The sequence below is a fragment of the Ailuropoda melanoleuca genome, chromosome 6, assembly GCF_002007445.2.
Source record: "Ailuropoda melanoleuca isolate Jingjing chromosome 6, ASM200744v2, whole genome shotgun sequence".
NCBI lineage: Eukaryota > Metazoa > Chordata > Mammalia > Carnivora > Ursidae > Ailuropoda > Ailuropoda melanoleuca.
In genome coordinates this window covers 468,262-490,757 of record NC_048223.1, presented here as the reverse complement: position 1 = coordinate 490,757, position 22,496 = coordinate 468,262, and the positions used below count along the sequence as shown (strand labels likewise).

Below are 22,496 nucleotides of genomic sequence, written 5' to 3'. Positions count from 1 at the left end.
CCCAAATTATTGACGAGGACCCAGGCAGTGTGCACTTGTTTTATAGGGACCTTAGGGATGTGGGCTTCTTGATTTTTCAGCCTGCCTCTGGGGAAGGGGCCTGCCGCACTGATATTTAGGCAACCCTGTTTGGGTAGAATCTCCCTGTTGCCTGCGAGGGGGGATGGGGATTGGCACAATGTGAGCTGGTATTTCCGGGCTTTTGTTCTCTGGCGGGTTTCCCTGGTGGTTTTCTGTGGCTTTTCTGAGAGTCAGAGCAGCAGTGGCCGATCTCAGCCTCTGTCTCAAGAGAGATCGCAGTCCGCTCTGCACTGAGCTCTCTTGGCCACTTTAACTCTGTTTCTGTGGGTGCTGCTAAAAACCCTGCAGCGTCCCGGGTTGTGCGCCCCCAAGCCAGTGTCCCAACCCTCACTTCCAGGGCCCGCCCATCTCTGTCCTTTGTGTTTCTAACACCGCCAGCCGCCCCTGGTTCCCGCTTGTGCTCCCGAGCTCTCTGTTTCAGTGTGGTTCGTGTGCACTCCGGAGCGCTGGTTTTCAGTCTGGTTGCACCCGCATTCCCAGGCTCACGGTCTCAGTCTGCTCTCTTGTGGGTGCCCGTTTGGCGAGTCCAGCCCGCTCCTCAGTGCAGGTGGCTACTGCTTCCTGGGGCCCAAGGTCGGCAGCTCCCTCCCCCTTCCGTTTATCTTCCAATATCTGTATTCACGGCTCCCCACTTTGTACCTCAGTACTCAGTGCTGGAGATGTTCATTTGTAGAGATCCAGATGTATCTTCCTGTGTCTCAGGCTGATTCTGTGGGTTTTCAGGACGGTCTGGTACATATCCAGCTCTACTCAGGGGACCAGCTGAAAAAACGGGACCCCTACTCCTCTGCCATCTTAACTCCTACCTTCTCAAATTACAGTTCTATCACTGGACGAGTTATTAAACTTCTTTAAGTCTGTCCACTTGTCTATAGTAATACATATCCAAAGCATTAGGGTAAGGAAAATAGCTGTTATTTATTATTTCTTTCTCTTACTTTGGGTTTTGTTTGCTCTCCCCCACTTTTTCTAGTTTCTTTAGATGAATATTGAGGCCATTGATTTGAAACTTTTTCCTGTTTTCTAATATAAATATTTACTGCTATAAATTTCCCTCTAAGTATTGTTAGTTGTGTCTCACAAATTTTGAAAAGTTGTGTTTTTATTTTCATTCACTTCAAATGTTTAGGACTCATTTGTCCCATTTCTGAGGCAATGGTTTTCTGAGGACTCTATTTGGTACTCTGTATTAGAAAGTTTCCCCACTCTGGCTGATGAGAATACCACAATTTCCAACCCTGTGTAGGCTCCAGGGATTGTTCTGTTCACTCCTTTCTTTCTTAGTTTTTGTAGCTCCCTTCCACAAAATGCACATTACTACTCAGCCAAGAACTTGAGTGGTCACCTCTGCATGTATCTAGAGCTCTCTCTTTGTAGCCCCTTTATCCCCAATATGGTGCCCCTGAAAACCTTAGCTGCCTTGGCCTCTCCATACTCTGAACTCTGTCTCCTCAACTCATTGACACAACTGGACTCTGAGTTCTCCTGCCCTGTTCTGAGGCCTGGAATTTCTCCAGGCAGTGAGCTGAGGTATTTGTAGGGCTTATTGGATTTTTTTTTCTCAGCAATTGCTGTCTTGTGCTGTTATCCATTCTTTGAAAGCTGCTATTTCATACTCTCTGTTTACTTTTCTAGTTATTTAAACCAAGAGGATAAAACTAGTCCCTGTTACTCTGTCATGGCTGGGAAGTAGAAGTTTATTTTAGCATCTTAGGTAATTAATATATGCTAGTTATCAAATCTTTTTAAAACAAATCATTCAAAAATTCTCATTGGAGTAAATTCTCAAGATGGGTGATTTTAGAACTGTGTATTGATGTATAAATTTTTATGCCTTCTCTTGTTTTTAATCTCAGTGCATTTAATAAATATAGTAGTCTGGGACTTTTTTTTTAAGGTTTGACATTCCTAGAATAGTAATAGGAGCCAAATTTTGTTTTTAATGCTTTTTGAACTTTTTCAGAAATAATATGTTTTAAAAATTATATAGTTGGTCTAAATACTGTTTGCTGACTTAGCACTTTGAAGTACTTAATGTTTTCAGTTATTTATGGGCTTATTGTATTTTTGTGACATCTTTTAATCAGATATTATTAAGATCTAAAATCTAACTCATTGATAAAATATATAACCAAAAAAGGTTATTGGGGAGAATTCTAACAGTGTACAAGGGGCGATGTAACTTTGAGATGAAAGATAATTGGTTACTGATTTAAAAAATGCCACAAATGTAGTATCTAGATTTGTGCGGGGGTTTTTTTTTTTTTTAAACAACCTTTTCATATAATTTAGTTAAGGCTTAACTTTTAATCAGTATATAACCCTCAAATTTCTCTTATTCAGTGCTTTCCTCAGTGATGTGCAGAAAGACATGGAAGGTATGACTATAAAATTTGCAAATGGCATGAAGCTTGGAATGGTTAAAATACTAATGTTTTGCCCTTGAGTCCTGAAAGATAGGTACTGAAAAAAGGAGAAAAACAGCTTAGTAGCCGCATATGTCAAAAATTTGTTGAAACAATTGCAGTGTGTTTGCCAGAAACATCCATACATCGGTTAAAGTGCATCAATAGAAGTGTACTGTCAAGAGCAGGTTAAAGAGTGATAGTTCTGTTGTTACCTTCTTGTTGATGTGTTTGATTTATTAAAATTTTTTTGGAAATAAATTTAGACATAGAAAAGCTGCAAAAAATAGTAGAGAGTTTCCATATACTCTTTACTCAGTTTCTTTTAATGTTAACATTTTATATAACCATGGTGCATTTATCATATCTAAGAAATTAAAATTTATACAATATGTTAAATAAAGTACAGACTTCTTTCAGATTTCACAGGCTTTTCCAGTAGTAACCTTCTTGTATTCCAGGATTCAGTCCTGGCTATCTGTTACTATATTGGTCAGATCATTTATAGTAGTATATTTGGGTTAGGGCCCCAAATTAAAATATAGTAAAACTTAAGAGCCAAGTCAAATGCCACTTTTTCTGTTACTGACTCCCATAGTTTGAGTGATTTGCTCTGTTCTATGCATTGTACTGCATGTTGTTTATACTTTGTTTTCTCTTACTGGATCTGTTAGTCCCTACCCAAGTAATTAATATTGGAAAGAACTCAGTCCTATCCATCCTCTTACAAAGAGCCCCTATGAAATGAGACCAGTGTATTCAGAACATAGTATTAAAGGAACTTAAAATAACATGAGTAGTGGTTAAAAGATCTTTTACTGTATAAGAAGAGCATAATCTCCAACTATTTGTGAAAAAGGAATTAAATGTGTCCTGTATGTGAAAATTATGGGTAAATTTTGGCAGAATGATCTGATAAAAAGTTAGGGAAAAGAGCAGTGGATATTTTTAAAGTCATAGAAGGTCATTGATATAAATAAATCCATCTGTCTCACATTAGGAAAATGTTAGCAAATAAAATCTGATCAGTGTAACTCTGGTCTATGTTTGAATGTAACAATTATGACAAAGTTTCCTTTGACATCTTCCTTGTTTGAAATATTTATATCAGATTTTGGAATCCTCCTTAATTGCCTTTTAGACTAATATTTTGGCTTGTTCATTTTTGTAAATGATCATTCTTTTTGTTGCCCATTTTGGTTTTCACCTAGTTGGGTTTTATTTTGTTTTGTCATCTTATGGAAGTAGTATAGCATAGTGGTTGAGGACATAGATTCTGGAGTCAGACTTCCTGGGATTGCATGCCTGCTGTGTAACCTTGGGCAAATTACCTAACCTTTGTGAGACTTAGTTTCTTCCTCTTCAAAATAAGGATAATAATAGTAGTTATCTTCTTGGGTTATTGTGTAGATTAACTGAATTAGAACATTGAAAGAGCATAGTGCCTGACACACAGTGTTGAGTGCCATAGCTCAACAAATGTTAACTGCTTGCTGTTACTGCAATTAATTAATTTACAACTTCTGATTCTCACTAACAAAATAACTCACCCCTTTCTGTCTCTCTTGTTCTGCTTTTAACTTTTATACTCTTACAAAGGGAAAGATGTACTGCTTCCTTGCTTTCAACATTTTTGTTGATATTATAGCTGCATATACTTCTCTTAATTTTACTATTTATATAGTTTAACATTTAGTGCAAACTGAAGTGAAGGAAGGTTAAGGCTCTTTTCAGCCTGAAACAATCTTTTAAACAAAACCGTTTTATCAAATTATCTACCTATTTATGCACTTTTTACCCAGTGTAATTTATCAACAAAAGTAATTTTTCCATAATGTTTATCCTGAAATATTATAGTTCTAAATGCCTTCTGAAGCATTAAAGCAAAATTATATCCAGTATGATTTTTATGTTTAGGTTATTTTGAATATTCCAGTTAGATGGTAACCCAAACTACTATGGAAAGCTTGGCAGTATTTACAAAAGTTTGATACCCTATGATCCAGCTTGATATCCTATGGTTCTGTTTTTATGTACACACTTAACAGATGTGTACATGTGTTAATGTTCATGGAATGTTTATAAAAGCACTATTTGTAATAGCTCCTAACTAGATATTACCCTAATGCTCATTAACAGTGGAATAAATTTTGACATAGTCACACAATGTAATACTATATAGAGATGGCAGTAAAAAATGCACCAATATGGTTGCTCAACAGTAGGGCTGAATCTCACAAATACAGCATTGAGAGAGAGAAGTCTAAAAGACCAGTTACTATACTGTATGGTTTTATTTATGTCAAATGTAAAATTGGTCAAAATGAAGCTGTTAGAAGTCTATGTAGTGACATTAGGAATGGGGTTTGAGGAGTAGTGACTGGCAGGGAGGATGAAGGGAACTTCCGGAGTTCTGTTAATGTTCTGTTTCCTGATACAGGTGTGTTCAGTTTGTAAAACTTCATCAAGCTGGGAAATTATATTTTGTGCACTTTGGTTTATGTGTAGTCACAAAAGCTTTCAAAAGAAGTTGACATATGTATATATTGTAGGCCTATTGCGTTATACATTTGAAGATATTGAGGTGCCAGTCTGTATGCAGTATTTTTGTCCCACATTCTTGTTGAAACATTAGGGAATTACAAACAGCAAAGAGAGGATAGGTGGGCATCTAGTTTAAGTCTTCTAGGCCTTGGTAGTTTTCTTGGGCTTCCTACATGTTGGCAAAAAGTTCCCCTGTCAGAAGGTAGAGATGAGGAGGATCTTTGATTACAGAGTAAGCATCCTTTCAATAAGAAGAGATTGGCTCTGAGAGGTGACAGTAGGCATGTAGATGTGGCTTAAGGTAGCACCTTCTTGGCCATTCTTATTCAAGGGACCAGGGAGTTGTGCCAAATTATTTGACAAAGCCCATTACATTACCTTGTAGACTTTGGGGTTGATAAAAAGTAAGTTTGCACTTAGTTTGAAGTGACTCATCTCAGGGAAGGATAGGAATTAGTAAATTGATTTAGCAAGTTATTCTTTTAGCATAGTCTACAGGAAAGATGATATTTAATAATTTATAGACTGTTTTTTTAAGACTTCATTCAATTTTCTGTTAATGCAACTAAATTGTTTTTTGGTCTTTTAGCTTATGTGTATTTGACTTTTGTAAATTTTCTTATGTTTAAAAATAATACACATTTGTCATAAGAGATATAACAATACAGTTATTAAAAAGCAAAACCCCTTTCCCAGTTTCACTTGTAGATCTTTTTTTGTGTGTATCTGTACATACCATAAATTTGTTGATTCTATAATGCATTTATTTTATTTTACCCTGTGTTTTAACATCTGAAATTGGGATGTGTCTTTCAACTGCTGTCCACTAGGTGGCAAATGGAGTTGACTTCGCTGGACGTGGGACATTAGGCCATAGCTATTCATATTATTTTCACTTCAGTTGAGTTATATTCCTTGTTGGTACTATATGGGTTGAGTTTAATTGCTGTTACAAGTATCTTGAAAAGAACTGCTCTATGTGATTTGCCATTAAAGCAAAATGTTAGTGTTTGTGCAGAAAGGCACAGAAAAGGCGGCAGGGTAAAATTTTAACATGATTGAAGCAAATATTCATTGTTGGAAGGATAACCACAGTTCTCTTTCTCTGCTTTATGGAATCAAGAAGGGGAGCTACTTTATGAATAAGTGAAGGTATGCTGCATTTTATTCCTGAAACATGCAAAAGTATTTCCCATACAAGCCAATCAGTGCAATTTAAAGCAGGAGAAATTGCCATATCCTGTGGATAGGTGGTTGGTGTGACCAATTCACACACTATATAGGAGGACTGTTGTTAAGGCACTGTGTCATAGCTTTAATTTTCACTTCTTACAAATTTACTGAATTTGATGGTCTTTTTGTGTTTATTAAGTGTTTTATGTATGTTGAGATAGTCATTTGATTTTTCTGTTCTAATCTGTTAATGTAACTTTTTTTTTCTGTTTATGTAACATTTTATGGTAAATATTTTCTGATGTCAAACTATCCTGTATTTCTGGGAAAGCAGCTTGCTATTTTCTTTTTAAATTAATAGTTATTTGTGAATATCTTTTTAATTTAGTGTGTCTAGACTTACCTCATTCTTTTTAATGGCCCCATTGTTTTTCTGTTGTATATATTTTTTAAAAGATTTTATTTATAAGCACTAGAGAGAGAGAGCAAGCACTAGTAGGGGGCAGAGAGGAAAAGGAGAAGCAACGTGGGACCTTGATCCCAGGACCCTGGGATTATGACCTGAGCCAAAGGCAGGCGCTTAATGGACTGAGCCACCCAGGTGCCCATTGAATGTGTTTTAAAATGGCTACTGTATTGATGTGCATGATTTCCAGATTTTTTTTTTAGATTTTTTTTTTTTAAAGATTTTTCTTTCTTTATTTGACAGAGAGAGAGACAGCCAGCGAGAGAGGGAACACAAGCAGGGGGTGTGGGAGAGGAAAAAGCAGGCTCCCAGCAGAGGAGCCTGATGTGGGGCTCGATCCCAGGACCCTGGGATCACACCCTGAGCCACCCAGGCACGCCTGATTTCCAGCTTTTGCTATTAAAAACAATGTAGCAGGGAATATCTTTCTACATATATCTTTATATACTCAGGCTAGTATTTCTATAGAACAAATACCTAGAAACGTGCATTTTCATTGTTTGATATCATGAAAGAAATGTAAAAGTTAATTTTTAAAAAGTATTTACTTGGTTTAGAAATGTCAGTCATTGTTGGAAAATATACCAACATGCTAACAGTGGTTTGTCTTTGGGGTGATGGGCTTATGTGTGATTTAAAAAAAAAAAAAACAACTTTAAAAGTAGAAATGGAACGAACTTTAAAAAACTAAATGCTTATGAAATCAAATACTACTTTGAAGACTTGGGATTGTGAATATTTGGAGGGTAGGAACTGTTGCAGCTCCCAGATAATTCATCAGCATAATGCAAATACATGAAGCAAATTTAAAAGATGTTTGTAGAAGTAAGTTGAATTGATTTTTTGAGTTTAATGGAGAAAAAAACTTATTGCCAATTCTTTTTCAGGGTTTTTTGATTAATTCAAAACCAGAGAATGCCTGTGAACCCATAGTGCCTCCACCACTAAAAGACAATTCATCTGGCACTTTCATCGTGTTAATTAGAAGACTTGATTGTAATTTTGATGTAAAGGTAATGTTTGCTTCTTTCATTTTTTTGTTACTTTTTTTTTTTTTTTTAGTTTATCTACCTTAAATTCCCCCTTGTTTCAGAAAGGCTTTAAGAAGGTTTATACAATTCATCCAGATTTTAAAAAGGTGAGGACGAAAGGAAAATGGGAAGTTGGTGAAGGCAAGCAAGAGAGAAGCAGGTTTACTTAAGTTTTATTCATTTGCTACAAAATTGACTTTAAGCTTTTAGCAGCCAGTACAAAAAGGAGGACAGCTCACGATTCATAGTTTTTACAAGATTGTAAACAAATTGATGATAATAAAAATGATTGCCATTGGTTTAAGAATTTTCAGGTGGTTTTTGGGAATCTTGAACTGTGGTTTAATAGGAGAATATTGCTTGATTTAATCCAGGAATGGGAACATTAACCTTCAGTTTTATGCCTTTACTCTTCCATTACCAGTACTACATGTATATTTATGTTGACACTGGGATTTCTCTTTTACAATAAGCTGATTCTGTCACCTGTACAAAGTTTGTCTCCCTGGTGTGGGTTAGGTCAGATAGTAAAACAAAGTTTGCCATAGGACTTCCCTCACTATCATCAGTGCTGCTCTAAAAGTGTGGTTTTTTGATACTTTTAATACTGTCTTTACAAATCTGGTTTTAGATGGTGTTGGCAGAAGAGCCACATTGAGGCCTGTATAAAATAAGCCTTGATGTTACTTTACTGAACTACCTCAGGCTTGAGTGTCATGTGGTTTCTTTCATGTATCTTAGAGAATAGACATGAGATATTTTGGACTTGACATTGCTTGGTCTTAGATGATTTGTTCAGTAGGTACAGACCCCTGCTGTGCCTGAATTTTTGTCTCTGCTCCTTGCATTTCATGTAAGAAATGACACTTCCATAATAAACTTATTAAAGGAATAAAATAATAACTGTAAAAGGGTTTGGAAATGTAGAGCCCTTTGTAAATGATAGGTGGTGTTGTATATCATTTCCAAATCTAAACTCTTAGTTACCTTTAAGTAGGAAGTAAATTAGAGCTTGAAGTCAAATGTAGATTTCCTGCTCTTCAGAATTTTTTATAGTAGTTTGAATTTAAACCATTTTAAGATTTGATCCAGAACTAAACTGTAATAATTGCAGATTGCTTCAACAAAAAGGAAACATTGTAATATTTCATTAATTTCTTGCCGCTAAGAAATTAAAAGTAAACTAAAATTTGCTGATTCTAAGGTTTATTGCATTATTATGCTATGTAATTTTTGGTTCAGTCCAATCTTTATTAACTAAAAACTACAATACCCTTTTTTTTTTTTAAATAACTTTTTTCATTGGGAATGGAAGGTGATTCACTGCAAAATTTAAGGAAATACTGTCTTTGAATGTTTATTTTTTGATGGTGAAAACACAACTCTGGAATGAATAGGGAGGCTTATCCTGTCCCTTTAGTGGATCCTCATCATGAGTCTGAGTGCTTCTAATAGAATTTTATGGTTAGCTGTACTCCAGCTCATCTCTTTCTACTTCCTGCCTTGAATTTTATGCTGCAGCCATACCACCTCCTTGAAGTCTCTCAACTTGTTGTACAATGCTGAGTACACCTTTGTGCCTTTATATATACTATTTCCTCTGTTCAAGATCTCTGTGCAAGATGACACATGAGGATGTTATCTTTTCTGGAAGCCTAACTTTTCTTTCTGCCCTCTCTGATAGAATGAATCATTCCAGCTCAATGTATCATTCTTCCACTTTGTAAATATCTTCTTTACTCTTTATCACATTATTATTTTTTGTTATATATATATTTCATTTGTGAGCTGTGTTTAGAGTTCATGTTTTAATTATCGTTATTACCTAATTTGTATCATAGTGCATCGTAGAAGAGCAATAAAGTTTTGTTAAATAAAGCTATGTAGTATAGTAGTAAGCCTTTTACTTATGTATTTAATGCATTTTTAAAAAACATGTACTTGTAAAAATGTTTAAATTGAGGATTCTCATCTTAGAAAAATGTTAGAAATTTTCTCATTATACCTCACTATGTAGATAGAGTTTTAATGAATCAGATTCTAGTCTGTTGTACATGTTTTTAAACCCTGTTATCTTTCCTTCACAAATAAACAACAGAGTATATTATAACCACTTAAGGCTAAAGATTCCTTACTCATGTTTTTCCTAATGGTTTCTGTCTTGTCTCAGTTGTGTTAAAAATATGAGACCTCAGTTTACAGGGAAGACACATTAATTTTAATTAAGGTCTGGAAATAGACTACATATATTTGGATCCCCCCGCTTTTGTTTTTCATTTGAAATACAACTTTATTCTGATTCTAAACTAAAAGGAGTGGGAATGACAGTGACAAATTAGATTTTACCACTGGATATTGTGATGTGACTATAGCAGTCTTTTATTTGAAACTCAGGAAGGAAACAGTTGCGTTCCAAAACAGCCAAATATCCAGGTCCAGAAAATTGAAGGTACTTTTTAAACTGCCACATTCACTCTGAAGCTCATTCATCTCCGTCAGCATCCTAAAGATTAAGCACAGATCCTGCTCAGCTATATAATAAAGTAGCAAACATGCTGCACCACTGACCTCACAGGACAGTTGCCTATGAAACTGGACTTCTGGGGGTGCCTGAGTGGTGCAGTCAGTTGAGTATCCAAATCTTGGTTTTGGCTCAGGTTGTGATCTCAGAGATCAAGCCCCGTGTCAGGCTTCTTGTTCAGCATAAAGTCTGCTCCAGATTTTCTCTCTCCCTCTACCCCCCCCCAACTCACTCTGTCTCCCACTCTCTTTCTCAAATACATAAATCTTTAAAAAAAAAAAACAAATAAACTAGACTTTTGACACCGCACTTTCTCACAGGTCATCATCCTCATCCAGGCGAGCAGTTGTCTAAGCAACCTCTAGATCATGCTTACGCTGTGTTGCCAAAGCTAGGTCCCTGACAACTTCTGGTGGGACAAGAGCAGTCATGGCAACAAACTCCAGATTAGGGTCTCCAGCTAGTTTTCTAGCAGACCATAAGAAGGGCTTTTCAAAGTTGTAGTTACTTTTTTGGCAGAAATGTCATAGTACTATGTCATAGTACTATGACATTTTCTTTCAGTAGAAGACAATAGATTTTGCCTTAACTTTCCTTTTCTTAACATCTACTTTGTTGCCACACAGCACAGCATGATGGGGATGTTCTCACATACTCGTACCAGATCTCTGTGCCAGTTAGGCACATTCTTGTAAGTAACCTTTGATGTTACATCAAACATTATAATGGCACACTGGGCCTGGATGTAATAGCCATCCCTCAGCCCACCAAGTTTCTTCTGACCAGCCATATCTCATACATTGAACTTAATAGGTCCTCTGTTGGTATGGAACACAAGGGATGGACCTCAACACCCAAGGTAGTTATGTACTTCTCAAGTTCACCAGTTAAATGATGTTTCACAAACGTAGTTTTTCTGGTACCACCATTGCCAACCAATACAGGTTTGAACTGGACTTGGGATTCTCCTTGAGCAACTATCATGGTGTTGCTTCCAGAAGTGTCTCTGGTTTGTCAGACTGAACTGAATCCCATTTTTATCATTTATTAGCCATGTGATCTCAGGCAAGTTATTTTACCTCCGTGTGCCTCAATTTCTTTATCCGTAAATAGGAATTATAATGTTCCCTACATCATAGAATTGTTATGAGGATCAAATGAAATAATCAATGTTAAATGCTTATCAAACAGTGCCTTGCACATAGTAAGTAAGCAGGAGGTATTAGCCTTTGATGTTTTACACTTCTTACCATTGGTGTAAAATAGAGTAAGAATAAAGATGGCAATACTAGGCCTAGAAGTTTCTCATAATCTGCTGTTTGCAAGCTGAATAACCAGGAAGGCCAGTGGTATGATTCAGACTGAGTGCCGAGGTGTCAGAAGCAAGCGAGCTAATGGTCCTGGAGCCAAAAGGTCCAAGAATCAAGAGCTCTGATGTCTGAGGGCAGGAGAGATGGATATCAGGAAGAGAGAGAGGGAATTTTCCTTCCCTTTACCATGTCATCTATTTGGGCCCTCCACAAATTGGATGATGCCCACCCATGTTGATGAGAGTGGTAGATTTTTTTTTTTTTACTTAGTCTGTTGAATCAAATGCCAATCTCTTTCAGAAACCCCCTCACAGACACACTCCAGAATACTGTTTTACCAGCTCTCTGGCATCTCTTAGCCCTCTAGTTGACACATACAACTAACCATCACATTGACCTTTCGGAAACTAAATTTTTTTTTTTATAAATTTTTTTTTTTTAAGATTTTATTTATTTTACAGAGATAGAGACAGCCAGCGAGAGAGGGAACACGCAGGGGGAGTGGGAGAGGAAGAAGCAGGCTCATAGCGGAAGAGCCTGATGTGGGGCTCGATCCCACAACGCCGGGATCACGCCCTGAGCCGAAGGCAGACGCTTAACCGCTGTGCCACCCAGGCGCCCCTCGGAAACTAAATTATTAATTGATAAGGCACACTGCGATGCAGTAACTCAGTGATAGTTGAGTGTGAAATTTCTAATGTGGTTTATAAAGGACAGTTTAGTCATGCCAGCATGACTGTAAGTTTCATGAATACACAAGAGTAAGAAGTATGGATCACCTATCAAGGTAGTATGAAATAAGGATAAATTTATCATAGTTACCGGAAAAACAACTGGAATCTCATCCCAAAGAGCGTTTCTTTTTCTAAGGGTAGTCATTGGTTGATAAGCTTTTAGCTTTATTAGCTATAATCTTCAGATCCAAAACCTATGCTTGTATTTTCTGGGCTTCCCAATTCATGATTATATACAGTTTTTTTTTATTAGGTGTGTTGTAGAACGTAATCACTTAGAATGTATGTTATGGTACTTTTCTGACTTGAAAATAAATAGCTTTTTATTTAAATAGGGGTTCATTCATATATATCTACAATTCTATATGAATACACTGGCTTAAGAAACTAGTGAAAAAAAAATGTAGCATTCTGGGACCAAGTACTAGAAATGCTTAATTCAGCCCCATACAGAATGCTGCAGTTGCTGGTAGTTGCAAGGTTATATTTTTTGTAACGGTTCCTATTGAAAATAATACCCAAATTATCTCAGACAAATGAGAATTAGCTATACTTTACAAAGCTTTCCTTGGAGAAAGGAATCCTTTCTGTTGTGGAGAGCAGAAGGGAAAAGAAGAAGTAAAATTTCATCAAGATCTTTCAGTAATTGTGGTGGTGGTATTCTTGGTGATGTGGGGAGTATTTCAGGGTTTACTTTTTGAAATTCTTAAGATTTTTTTTGAAGGTGAGTATTGTACTATAATTGAAGAAACCTAGACTTCTGTTATTTCTTCCTTAGAAATCAATGATGAAGTGAAGTTGTGTTCTACAATAAAGAAAATGGCACATTTTTTTCTATACAAACTATCCCAAATGCTTTCTGACTCAGATAGCCAATAAGATAGCAGAAATGCAATTAACAATTTTTGGAAGATAGGAAATTGCACCGTTTGTAACATTCTAAGTTAAAGAGAGCACTGTTTTGATTTTCTGTCTTCTGTTGAGAGAAGCCCATCTGAGCCTTTTAATTTATCTTGCTCTAAAGAAATGCAGTAAAACCCATACTCTGAATTAGTTTTTGGATATGTAAGATGTCCAGAAGGCTAGTAAGAACTGTTGATTACCCGCCAGCTGCTTATTCTGAAAACAATCAATTTTATTCACACTGACAAAAACCGTATCCTCTGAAAAATGCAGCTCTTTAGAGGAAAAGCTAAACAATGTCATTTTTGTTTATCTTTGTACAATGCTGTTCTTTACTGTGACAAAATGTAGTTGTTTGGGAATGCTAGTTTTTGGTGAGTATTTGAAGTTAAAAAACATTGCTGACTCTGATAAAGGCATTATTAATTTTTTTAATTAGAAAAATATAATCTCCTGAGGCAGAGTTTTCAAAAGACTTGAATTGGCATCCCAGTGGGAAATACGACTTTTTTCCCTTAATTTTGTAAAAAATATCTGGTTATTTCAAGAACACTAAATCACTTAAAATAGAACTTTTCAGAACTACACAAGTTTCTATGTTTATAACCAAATAAAGATTAGTTATCAGAAGTCTGTTCATTGCCATTGCCATCCAAGATATTTTCATCATATGGCTTTAATCCTAAGCCAACAATTTCTTCAAATAGTCCATTTATTTATTTATTTATTTAAAAAAATTTTTTTTAAAGATTTTATTTATTTACTTGACATAGAGAGTGCATGAGCAAGAGAGCATAGACAGGGGGAGCAACAGAGGGAGAGGGAGAAGCAGACTGCCCACTGATCAGAGAACCTGATGCCGGGCTGGATCTAAGGACCCTGAAATCATGGACCTGAGCGGAAGGCAGCCGCTTAACCAACTGATCCACCCAGGTGCCCCAGTCCTTTTATTTTAGTTGAGCTCTAGGGAAGGTTAGTAAACAGATATGGTGCAATGCGTGTTCTTCTGAATTTTATTACCATTTTGTGCTCTAATGGTTATTTTTGAATGATGCGGCTGCAAAGTCATATAGGCCAGTTATCAAGAAGCTGAAAGGACTTAGCTATTATTCCTTCTACCTTTTTTTTTTTTCTGACGTGGATGGAATTGCATTTGAATTGTAGATGATAAGGAATACGTTGGTACTCATTTTCTGTTGAAATATGACTTTTATAAAACTTAGCTGGCATACAAACCCCCTTTATCTGACTTCTGCCTGTCTCTCAAGTCATGTCTGTACTTTGCCTGCCCTCTCATCTTAACCTTCAAGAGTTTACAAGTCCACATATGTGTTGAACAGTCTCTCCCTTTCCGTCTGATTTTTACCATGTTCTTCAAGTGGATTACCCTCCCTGTACTTGGTTATCTGGACAGCCTGACCTTATTTTAGCTCTAAGGTGAAGTAATTTGAAACCTTTCCTGATTTTTCTCGAAGTTGTATAGATCACTTCTTTAATGTACTGCTTAATCCCATTTAATCACTTTTTCTTTTGTATATTCTTTAATCTCTGTGAGGGAAAAGATAATGTTTTAGATTCTATAGTTTTAGTGGCTGATACATTGTGTGGCACTTGGTGGGTGCTCAGTACGTATTTGCTGAATGAACTAATTTAGAAAACTTTAAGAGCTTACAATTAAATTTAACTGGATTAAGGAATAAACAGTATTATTGGAACCTTCTTTTTGCTCCATGTTAGCTTCACTTAATGTTCTTGAAAGTATTTCTAAATCTAGATACTCATTTATCCCATAAACACTTTTCTCTAGGTCCCAATGTTTTATGAAAAATTTAAAAAATTACCATAAAAATTTTTGGTTATTTGGATGATCTTATAGTAAACATTCTATTTTTTGGCAAAATATTGTCATCTTATAAAATAGTCCTCCAGTTTTCCTTTCTAGTTTTACCTTCCATTATCCTCTTTCAGGCCTCTAGGCTGATACATGATATGGGATTCCCAGGATTTCACTTTTATTTCAGTAGTACCAAGCAAGTAGATATGACCTTGATTAGAAATTAAACTGAAGATTATCACGAAGTTTCTTAATATCATTATTTAATTTTTCCTACTCTTTTCTATATTCCTACAAAGTAATTTATAGCATTTGTTATTAATCTATTTCAGAATCATGTTTAAAAGATTCTACAAAAGCAATATTTTCAAGGATACTTGGGGGATGGAAATATTTCTACCCACATATGGTTCAAACAACTTTGTGCTACTAGCTCATTAATTTATTCATTTGTTTCTTCCACCCTTTAATGGATAAATGTATCTGCATTTTAATAATTAGGTTCCCTGGGATGCCTGGCTGGCTCAGTTGATAGAGCATGTGACTCTTGATCTCAGGGTTGTGAGTTCAAGCCCCACATTGGGCAGGGAGCCTACTTAAGAAAAAATAATTAGCTTCCTTTATAGACATGTATATTTCCTTTTTAATGTTTATGTAATAGTAAAATGATAAAATATTCTTCTTATACCAGGGAAGTAATATTCATCAAAAGAAACCTAAAAAATAGTAAATTACATGTTCTTTACCCTAACCTAACGAAGTGTGTAATGCCCATGACTTTGTTTACATATTTCTCCCCCACACATTCTTTTGCTTCGAAATCAAGATTTTCAGATTACTCAGATACACAATAAATGAAGAATATCTAGGAGGGAGAAAAGATAGGATCTAAAGAAGAGGAAAAGATGGATTATATCATTGAACTCTTATTAATGAGAGAGAAATGTCACTTGAGTCTAGTACCATCTTCTGTGGAGTAGCTTTTCCCAACATGGCCTGTAGTGATCCCAAAATAACATGGGGGAGAGAATGGTGTTGGAATGGGATTTAATCTTGACAAGATTACTTGCTTTAGTTATGGATCTTACTTCAGCCATTGATTGTTCCCTGCTCTAAGATTTCTAGGAATTTTTATCCTATAGGTAGAATTAACAGTTTTTACATTGACATCTAAATCTGCTAGTGCTGCTCCATTGTCATCTGCATTGCTTTGATCATTCGAGAAGGAGATTCTACTTCTTAATTTCTTTTTACTTCCTTAGATGAAAAAGGAAGATCATAGGCAGGTTTTGAGAACAGCTTTATACTCTAAGTCTCTCATTAATTTCTTTTTTAAAATTTCTTTCCCTTTTAATGAAAACAACTTTTTCATCTGTGTTAGACATCTAGGCTGGGAGAAAGGGGTAGTTTGTGCCAGGCTGATGGTTGAGTTACCGTGGCTTTGTGTTGGCAATTCCGAAAGAAAACCAGCTTTCCAGAGAATTTTTTAAGTTGGCGTTTGGAAGCAGAGTTAGACCACATTTTCTTCAGAAGATCCATAGAAGTCCCAGAGAGGTCGGACAGTAAACTGAAGCTCCAGTTTTTTCAGATTCTGCTAGAACTGCCAATACCCAGTGAATAGCCAGCGTGGTCAGAAGAGGCTAGGTTCCAGAACCACCCAGGATCTTTTATATACTGTTTTCTTTTTTGTTTTGACTTTTTACCTTTTTGTGTTTTGAAACTAGCATACACAAAAAGTATTCATAATGTATGTGCATACAGTCTAATAGTAAATGAATATTGGAATACTCACTACTCAAGTTTAAGAGACCTGTTACTTACTAATGTTCATTAGTTAATGTTAATTAATCAAATTTCATTAAAGTGTCCATTAGGTAATTTTTTTTCTTTTAAGTTTAATTCTAACTACAGATCATATTAAACTAGTATTAATTTCCAATCTTCATGAGGAAGCTTCCTACTGGAATATTTTTAGACTAATTTCAAATGTTTTAATAGAATGATGTTAAGTATATAACAAAGTGATTGCTTGATAAAGCTGCTCATTTTCTGTCTTGTATTTGAAAAAGCTTGTGATGAAAAAAATTCTTTGCTAAGGCCAGACCAAACCCCAAAAGTACTGTGCATTTCCTATTTCTTTACAGTAGATTCTCATTTTATATGTTATTATTTTATTTCTTCTTAGCTTGATTCTAGCCTGAAAAACCCATGGGTACTTTCTCACGTCAGCTTCTTTAGAGTAGAACTTACATTTTATGAAGTTCTGTATACTGAGTTTTTTAGTGCAGTGCCTGGAACACCAAAATGAATGAGCAGTAAAGGAGGGCGCATGTTCAGAGTTCTACCATTGGGTGGTGCTGAGCATCAAAATGCTCATTGTTCATTGTTCCCTCAGTTACATTTCAAGTGTAGTACAAGTCTGTCAGTACTTGGGAATTCTTGGTTGGCTCATAGTAAGTGCAGAGTTGTCTTTTGTTACACAAAAAGTTCTTTCAACAGGCTTTATTTACAGTGGTAGGTGGGTTGAAATGGAGCTTCTTATTCTCATTAGGATGAGAAATAATTAAGATTTGATTAGAATAGAATATGAATCCCAGCAGTATAAAAAATGTGAATTTTGATCATATTTTTCATTTTAACATGCAATTTAATATGAATCTATAACTAGAGAATAATTTATGGATACTTTAAAAAAAATATTTTATTTATTTGACAGAGATAGAGACAGCCAGTGAGAGAGGGAACACAAGCAGGGGGAGTGGGAGAGGAAGAAGCAGGCTCATAGTGGAGGAGCCTGATGTGGGGCTCGATCCCATAACGCCGGGATCACACCCTGAGCCGAAGGCAGACGCTTAACCGCTGTGCCACCCAGGAGCCCCTATGGATACTTCTATTAAATTGCAATTCTGAAAATTTATTTAGGCAACTTTTAACTAATGTGGTTAATTCTAACTGGTAAAGTTCATTACAAAGTGTTTTTTTTTTTTTAACAGCATCTTCAAACTAGTGACAGTCTTAGAAATAGCCGCACATAAAGGTTTATTTGGGTTTTCTCTAACGTCTCTAAGAAAAAAAAGGATTATTTTCAGTTTTTTTTTTTAAGATTTTATTTATTTATTTATTCGACAGAGATAGAGACAGCCAGCGAGAGAGGGAACACAAGCAGGGGGAGTGGGAGAGGAAGAAGCAGGCTCATAGTGGAGGAGCCTGATGTGGGGCTCGATCCCACAACGCTGGGATCACGCCCGAAGGCAGATGCTTAACCGCTGTGCCACCCAGGTGCCCCAGGATTATTTTCAGTTTTAATTTATTGTACTAATCATGCCCCAGATAAAATACTAAAACTTCATTGGGAACAGCCACATTTAGAGACCCATCAGCTAAAGACTTTGACTTTGTGATGGTGTGTTGAAGAATATTATTGCTGTAGTGAAGATCATAAGTTTTTTTTCTGATTGCATAGTATCTATAGAACATTAAGAACTCATTATATAAATAGGTTTTCAACTTTTTTTTTAAAGATTTTATTTATTATTTATTTGAGAGAGAGAGACAGCCAGCGAGAGAGGGAACACACGCAGGGGGAGTGGGAGAGGAAGAAGCAGGCTCCTAGCAGAGGAGCCTGATGTGGGGCTCGATCCCAGGACCCTGGGATCACGCCCTGAGCCGAAGGCAGATGCTTAACGACTGCACCACCCAGGCACCCCTAGGTCTTCAACTTTTTTGACTGTAAGAAAGTACAGCCAAATCCACAATAAGAAATCTTTTTTCATCCTTGCCCCAAATACATATACAACACATAGCCGATAATAAAGTTTGATGAAATAATATTTACGAATACCACCTATAATATTCTGCTATATGAAATTTCTTTTTATTAAAAAAAAAGTTCACCCAAGTCCACTAAATTATTTTACTACCCACAGTTTTTACTACCTTCAATATTTAAAAATTGCTTTCCCATGTACCAAAACAAAGATTGACTTTAAAATGCTGCCACTGGAATGTAACCCAAACTCTTTAATTTTTAAAGTTCCCAAGGATTCTATCTTCTGTTTTCTGCTATACTTGAAACAAATAAGTATGGCTTTGCATACAAACACAGAATTGTACCAGCCCTACCAAAATTATTTTCTAATTAAACAAGTTCAGCTTTTCTCCAATCTTAAATAAACATATGCCATTTGTCAGAAGGTCAACACTCTTAAAATATAACCTTATATAAGAGAGGAAACATGCCTTTGTATCATGATAATAAATGTCACAACGGTTCAGCATTAAAACCACATACTTTTCTTGACAATTTTTCTTAGAACNCCTTATATAAGAGAGGAAACATGCCTTTGTATCATGATAATAAATGTCACAACGGTTCAGCATTAAAACCACGTACTTTTCTTGACAATTTTTCTTAGAACCTTTTTTTTTTTTAAAGATTTTATTTATTCATTCGACAGAGAGAGAGACAGCCAGCGAGAGAGGGAACACAAGCAGAGGGAGTGGGAGAGGAAGAAGCAGGCTCCCAGAGGAAAATCCTGACGTGGGGCTCGATCCCAGAATGCCAGGATCACGCCCTGAGCCGAAGGCAGACGCTTAACGACCGCGCCACCTAGGCGCCCCTCTTAGAACTTTTATGTACTTTTTTTTTTTTTAACAGTTGAATTCTTACCAGGTTTACTTCTTTGTTTCTTTACCACAGAAAAGAGGTAAGGGTGGGGGAAGGCTGGAATGACTACTAGTAGCCTATTGCTAGTGAGTACAGACAGAGAGGAAGTGACATGTAACACTTTAAGGAGAAAAACCAGCTAGGGTCTGGTGAAGCCTATTCATGATGATCCCCCAAGTCACTGGAAAAGGTCAAATCATATTTGGTACCTTTTACTGAGAAAGCTGGGAAAATGCAAAATATTTGAGAAACATTTTTATCCATGATGACTGAAGTAAAATTTTTGGCATGTTTTTCAGGGGGAAATAAGCAACAGATACAAGAACTTTTATTTTTGTGGCATCCATCTTGTTGGGTAGGGCTGGTCAAACTGTTACCTTAGTTGTGATTTAGTTTGATTAAACCAGTGTTTATGTATAGAGAGAGCTTCTTCTAGGCTTGAGAGATATACAAATAAACAAGCTAGTTCCTTTCCTTAAGGAGCATAAAATATCGCATCCAAAGTACTCTAAATGTTATTTTATCATCTTTATTTTTCAAGATGATAACAGGCTTAGTTTTCTGATAATTAATGTTTTTACCAAGATGTTCTTTATCAGGATAGGGAAGTTCCCTTTTATTTCTAATTTTTTAATTCAACGATACCATTTTAATATCAGTGATATCAAACAATATCATTGAAAAGTGTGGTCATTATATTTTCAAGGCCTGCCCCATGCCAGCACTGAAGTGTTTACCAAAAAATCAGGAGACATAGTTCCGGCTATCATATATTAAGCATAATGGCTACATTTAGGAATCAGTGTTTCATAGATTCTAGCATTATCTCCACATTTCTCGTAGGGGAGCAGTGAAGAAACCCTACCTGAACTAGTGTTCATGGGGCCTGTTGAATTCTAATAATAGCTGCAAGTCAGTGAACTAGGAATTCTCTTCTAGGAAGCTTAACATGTGTTGGAGCATGAGATAAAGTTAGCTAGCAAGCTGTGGCCAATAAACTTGTTTCTTATTACCAATATAAGAAGGAAATCTTAGCTCCTTTGCATTTTTCTCTTTTTGTCTCTAAACAGATATGTCCTGTAATTCATATGTACCTATCCTGATCATCCTCCCTGTCGTGAAATTGAATGAAGGGTGGTGATGCTTCCATTTGCATTTGTGCTCACCTGCTCTGTACATTAAGGACTGCAGCTTTAAAAGGCAATAAACCAATAGGTAGAGTTCTTGGTGCAACAATTTATATCCTTTCTAGTGAACTGAAGTCACTAAATTCTCGAACTTTGATATGGAGTAGTCATTAAGGATCCCATATTTGGAGGATGGTCTCTTTCATGGTACAACTTTGGACTTACCCCGCTCTCTTTTTTTTTTTTTTAATTTTTTTTTATTATATTATGTTAGTCACCAATACAGTACATCCCTNATACAGTACATCCCTGGTTTTTGATGTAAAGTTCGATGATTCATTAGTTGCATGTAACACCCAGTGCACCATGCAATACGTGCCCTCCTTACTACCCATCACCAGTCTATCCCATTCCCCCACCCCCCTCCCCTCTGAAGCCCTCAGTTTGTTTCTCAGAGTCCATAGTCTCTCATGCTTCATTCCCCTTCTAATTACCGCCCCTTTCTTTATCCCTTTCTTCCCCTACCAATTCCCCCTCTGCTACCTGATTTAACTATTTAGAATTCATTTTGATGATTATTCTAGTAATAAGAACAAGCGAAACGATTCTAGTGCAAACATACATACTAAAGCAAGATAAAAGTAAGTTGTAAATATCTCTATCTTCGGACCCTCCTAGTAGGACAAGTAATTCTTAAAATGTTAGCTACATTAAGATAAATACAATGAGGTAGAGCTGCTTCTCATGGTTTTTCTTAATACAAAATGATGGTATCATGCCAAGTTCATCTGAGTCAAACAATCTGATGGGGACCAATTTTATTTGATCCATGTCCTCAGCTTTCTAAAGATCTGCTCTGATGGGGGGATGGATTTTAGACTATTCAATTAAGACTGCAAAAACGACAAATTCCATAAAAAATTCTTCTCTCAATTAGGACTTTGATAGGTACTCAGTATCAGGGATTTCAATACTACTAGACAAAGAGTGCAGATGGACATCCATTAATGACCCTAACTAACAAGGGCACGTGTCTGAGAAGTCCACCTCACCACCACTACCTGGCCAGAGTAGGAGTTTCCGCTTCATTTCAACGCTAACAGTTTATTTCCTCAGCTCTCTTCATCTGCAGAAAGTATCTAAGAATTAAAAGTCGCTACTACCTTCTTTTCATAAAGACTTTATTAGATGACCATTAGAGGCCTCTGAGATTATGTGCTTCCCCCTTCATCTCTATTATTTCATATTTTTTGCTTTAATTTGCAACCTATCTTATGGTAGAACAAAAATCTTAATAGTCTTATTAAGACATTTTTTTTCTATTTGTTTCTTTTTTTTCTGAAGTAAAGGCTATTGCCCTGTTCCTCATCCAGTTCCAAAGGATATCAGTTTATTTTAAACTGTTCAAGGAATTTAAAGGTGATCAGGCCTTTGTATTTACCCATATGCTCTGAGTACTATTATGAGAATATGTGAAAGGTCCAAGAGATATTCTGGCCACTGAATACAGCTTAGACTACCAAAGGATAAAATTATATATAGTTAGCAGCAAAAGTTCCTTTAGCAAGGTCCAAAGCTTGCTAGAGAGTCTGAAGGTGGAGTCCTTACCACCCCCCCCTTAAGAGAGCAGGGTATTTGCAAATGATACTACAGATAAAAGACTGGTATCCAAGATCTACAAAGAACTTCTCAAACTCAATA

The 22,496-nt window shown here is 36.2% G+C and overlaps 1 protein-coding gene and 1 pseudogene across 1 annotated transcript in view; one reads left to right on the top strand and one right to left on the bottom strand.

Moving 5' to 3' along the window:
- The window catches only part of RNF13 (ring finger protein 13), a 156,392-nt gene that overhangs the window by 62,681 nt on the left and 71,215 nt on the right, over positions 1–22,496 (top strand). The window contains exon 4 of the mRNA XM_034661834.1: positions 7,557–7,682. Coding sequence (XP_034517725.1) covers positions 7,557–7,682 — 126 coding nt within the window. The remainder of the gene's footprint in view (positions 1–7,556; positions 7,683–22,496) is intronic.
- On the bottom strand, positions 10,536–11,205 carry LOC105239415 (annotated as a pseudogene).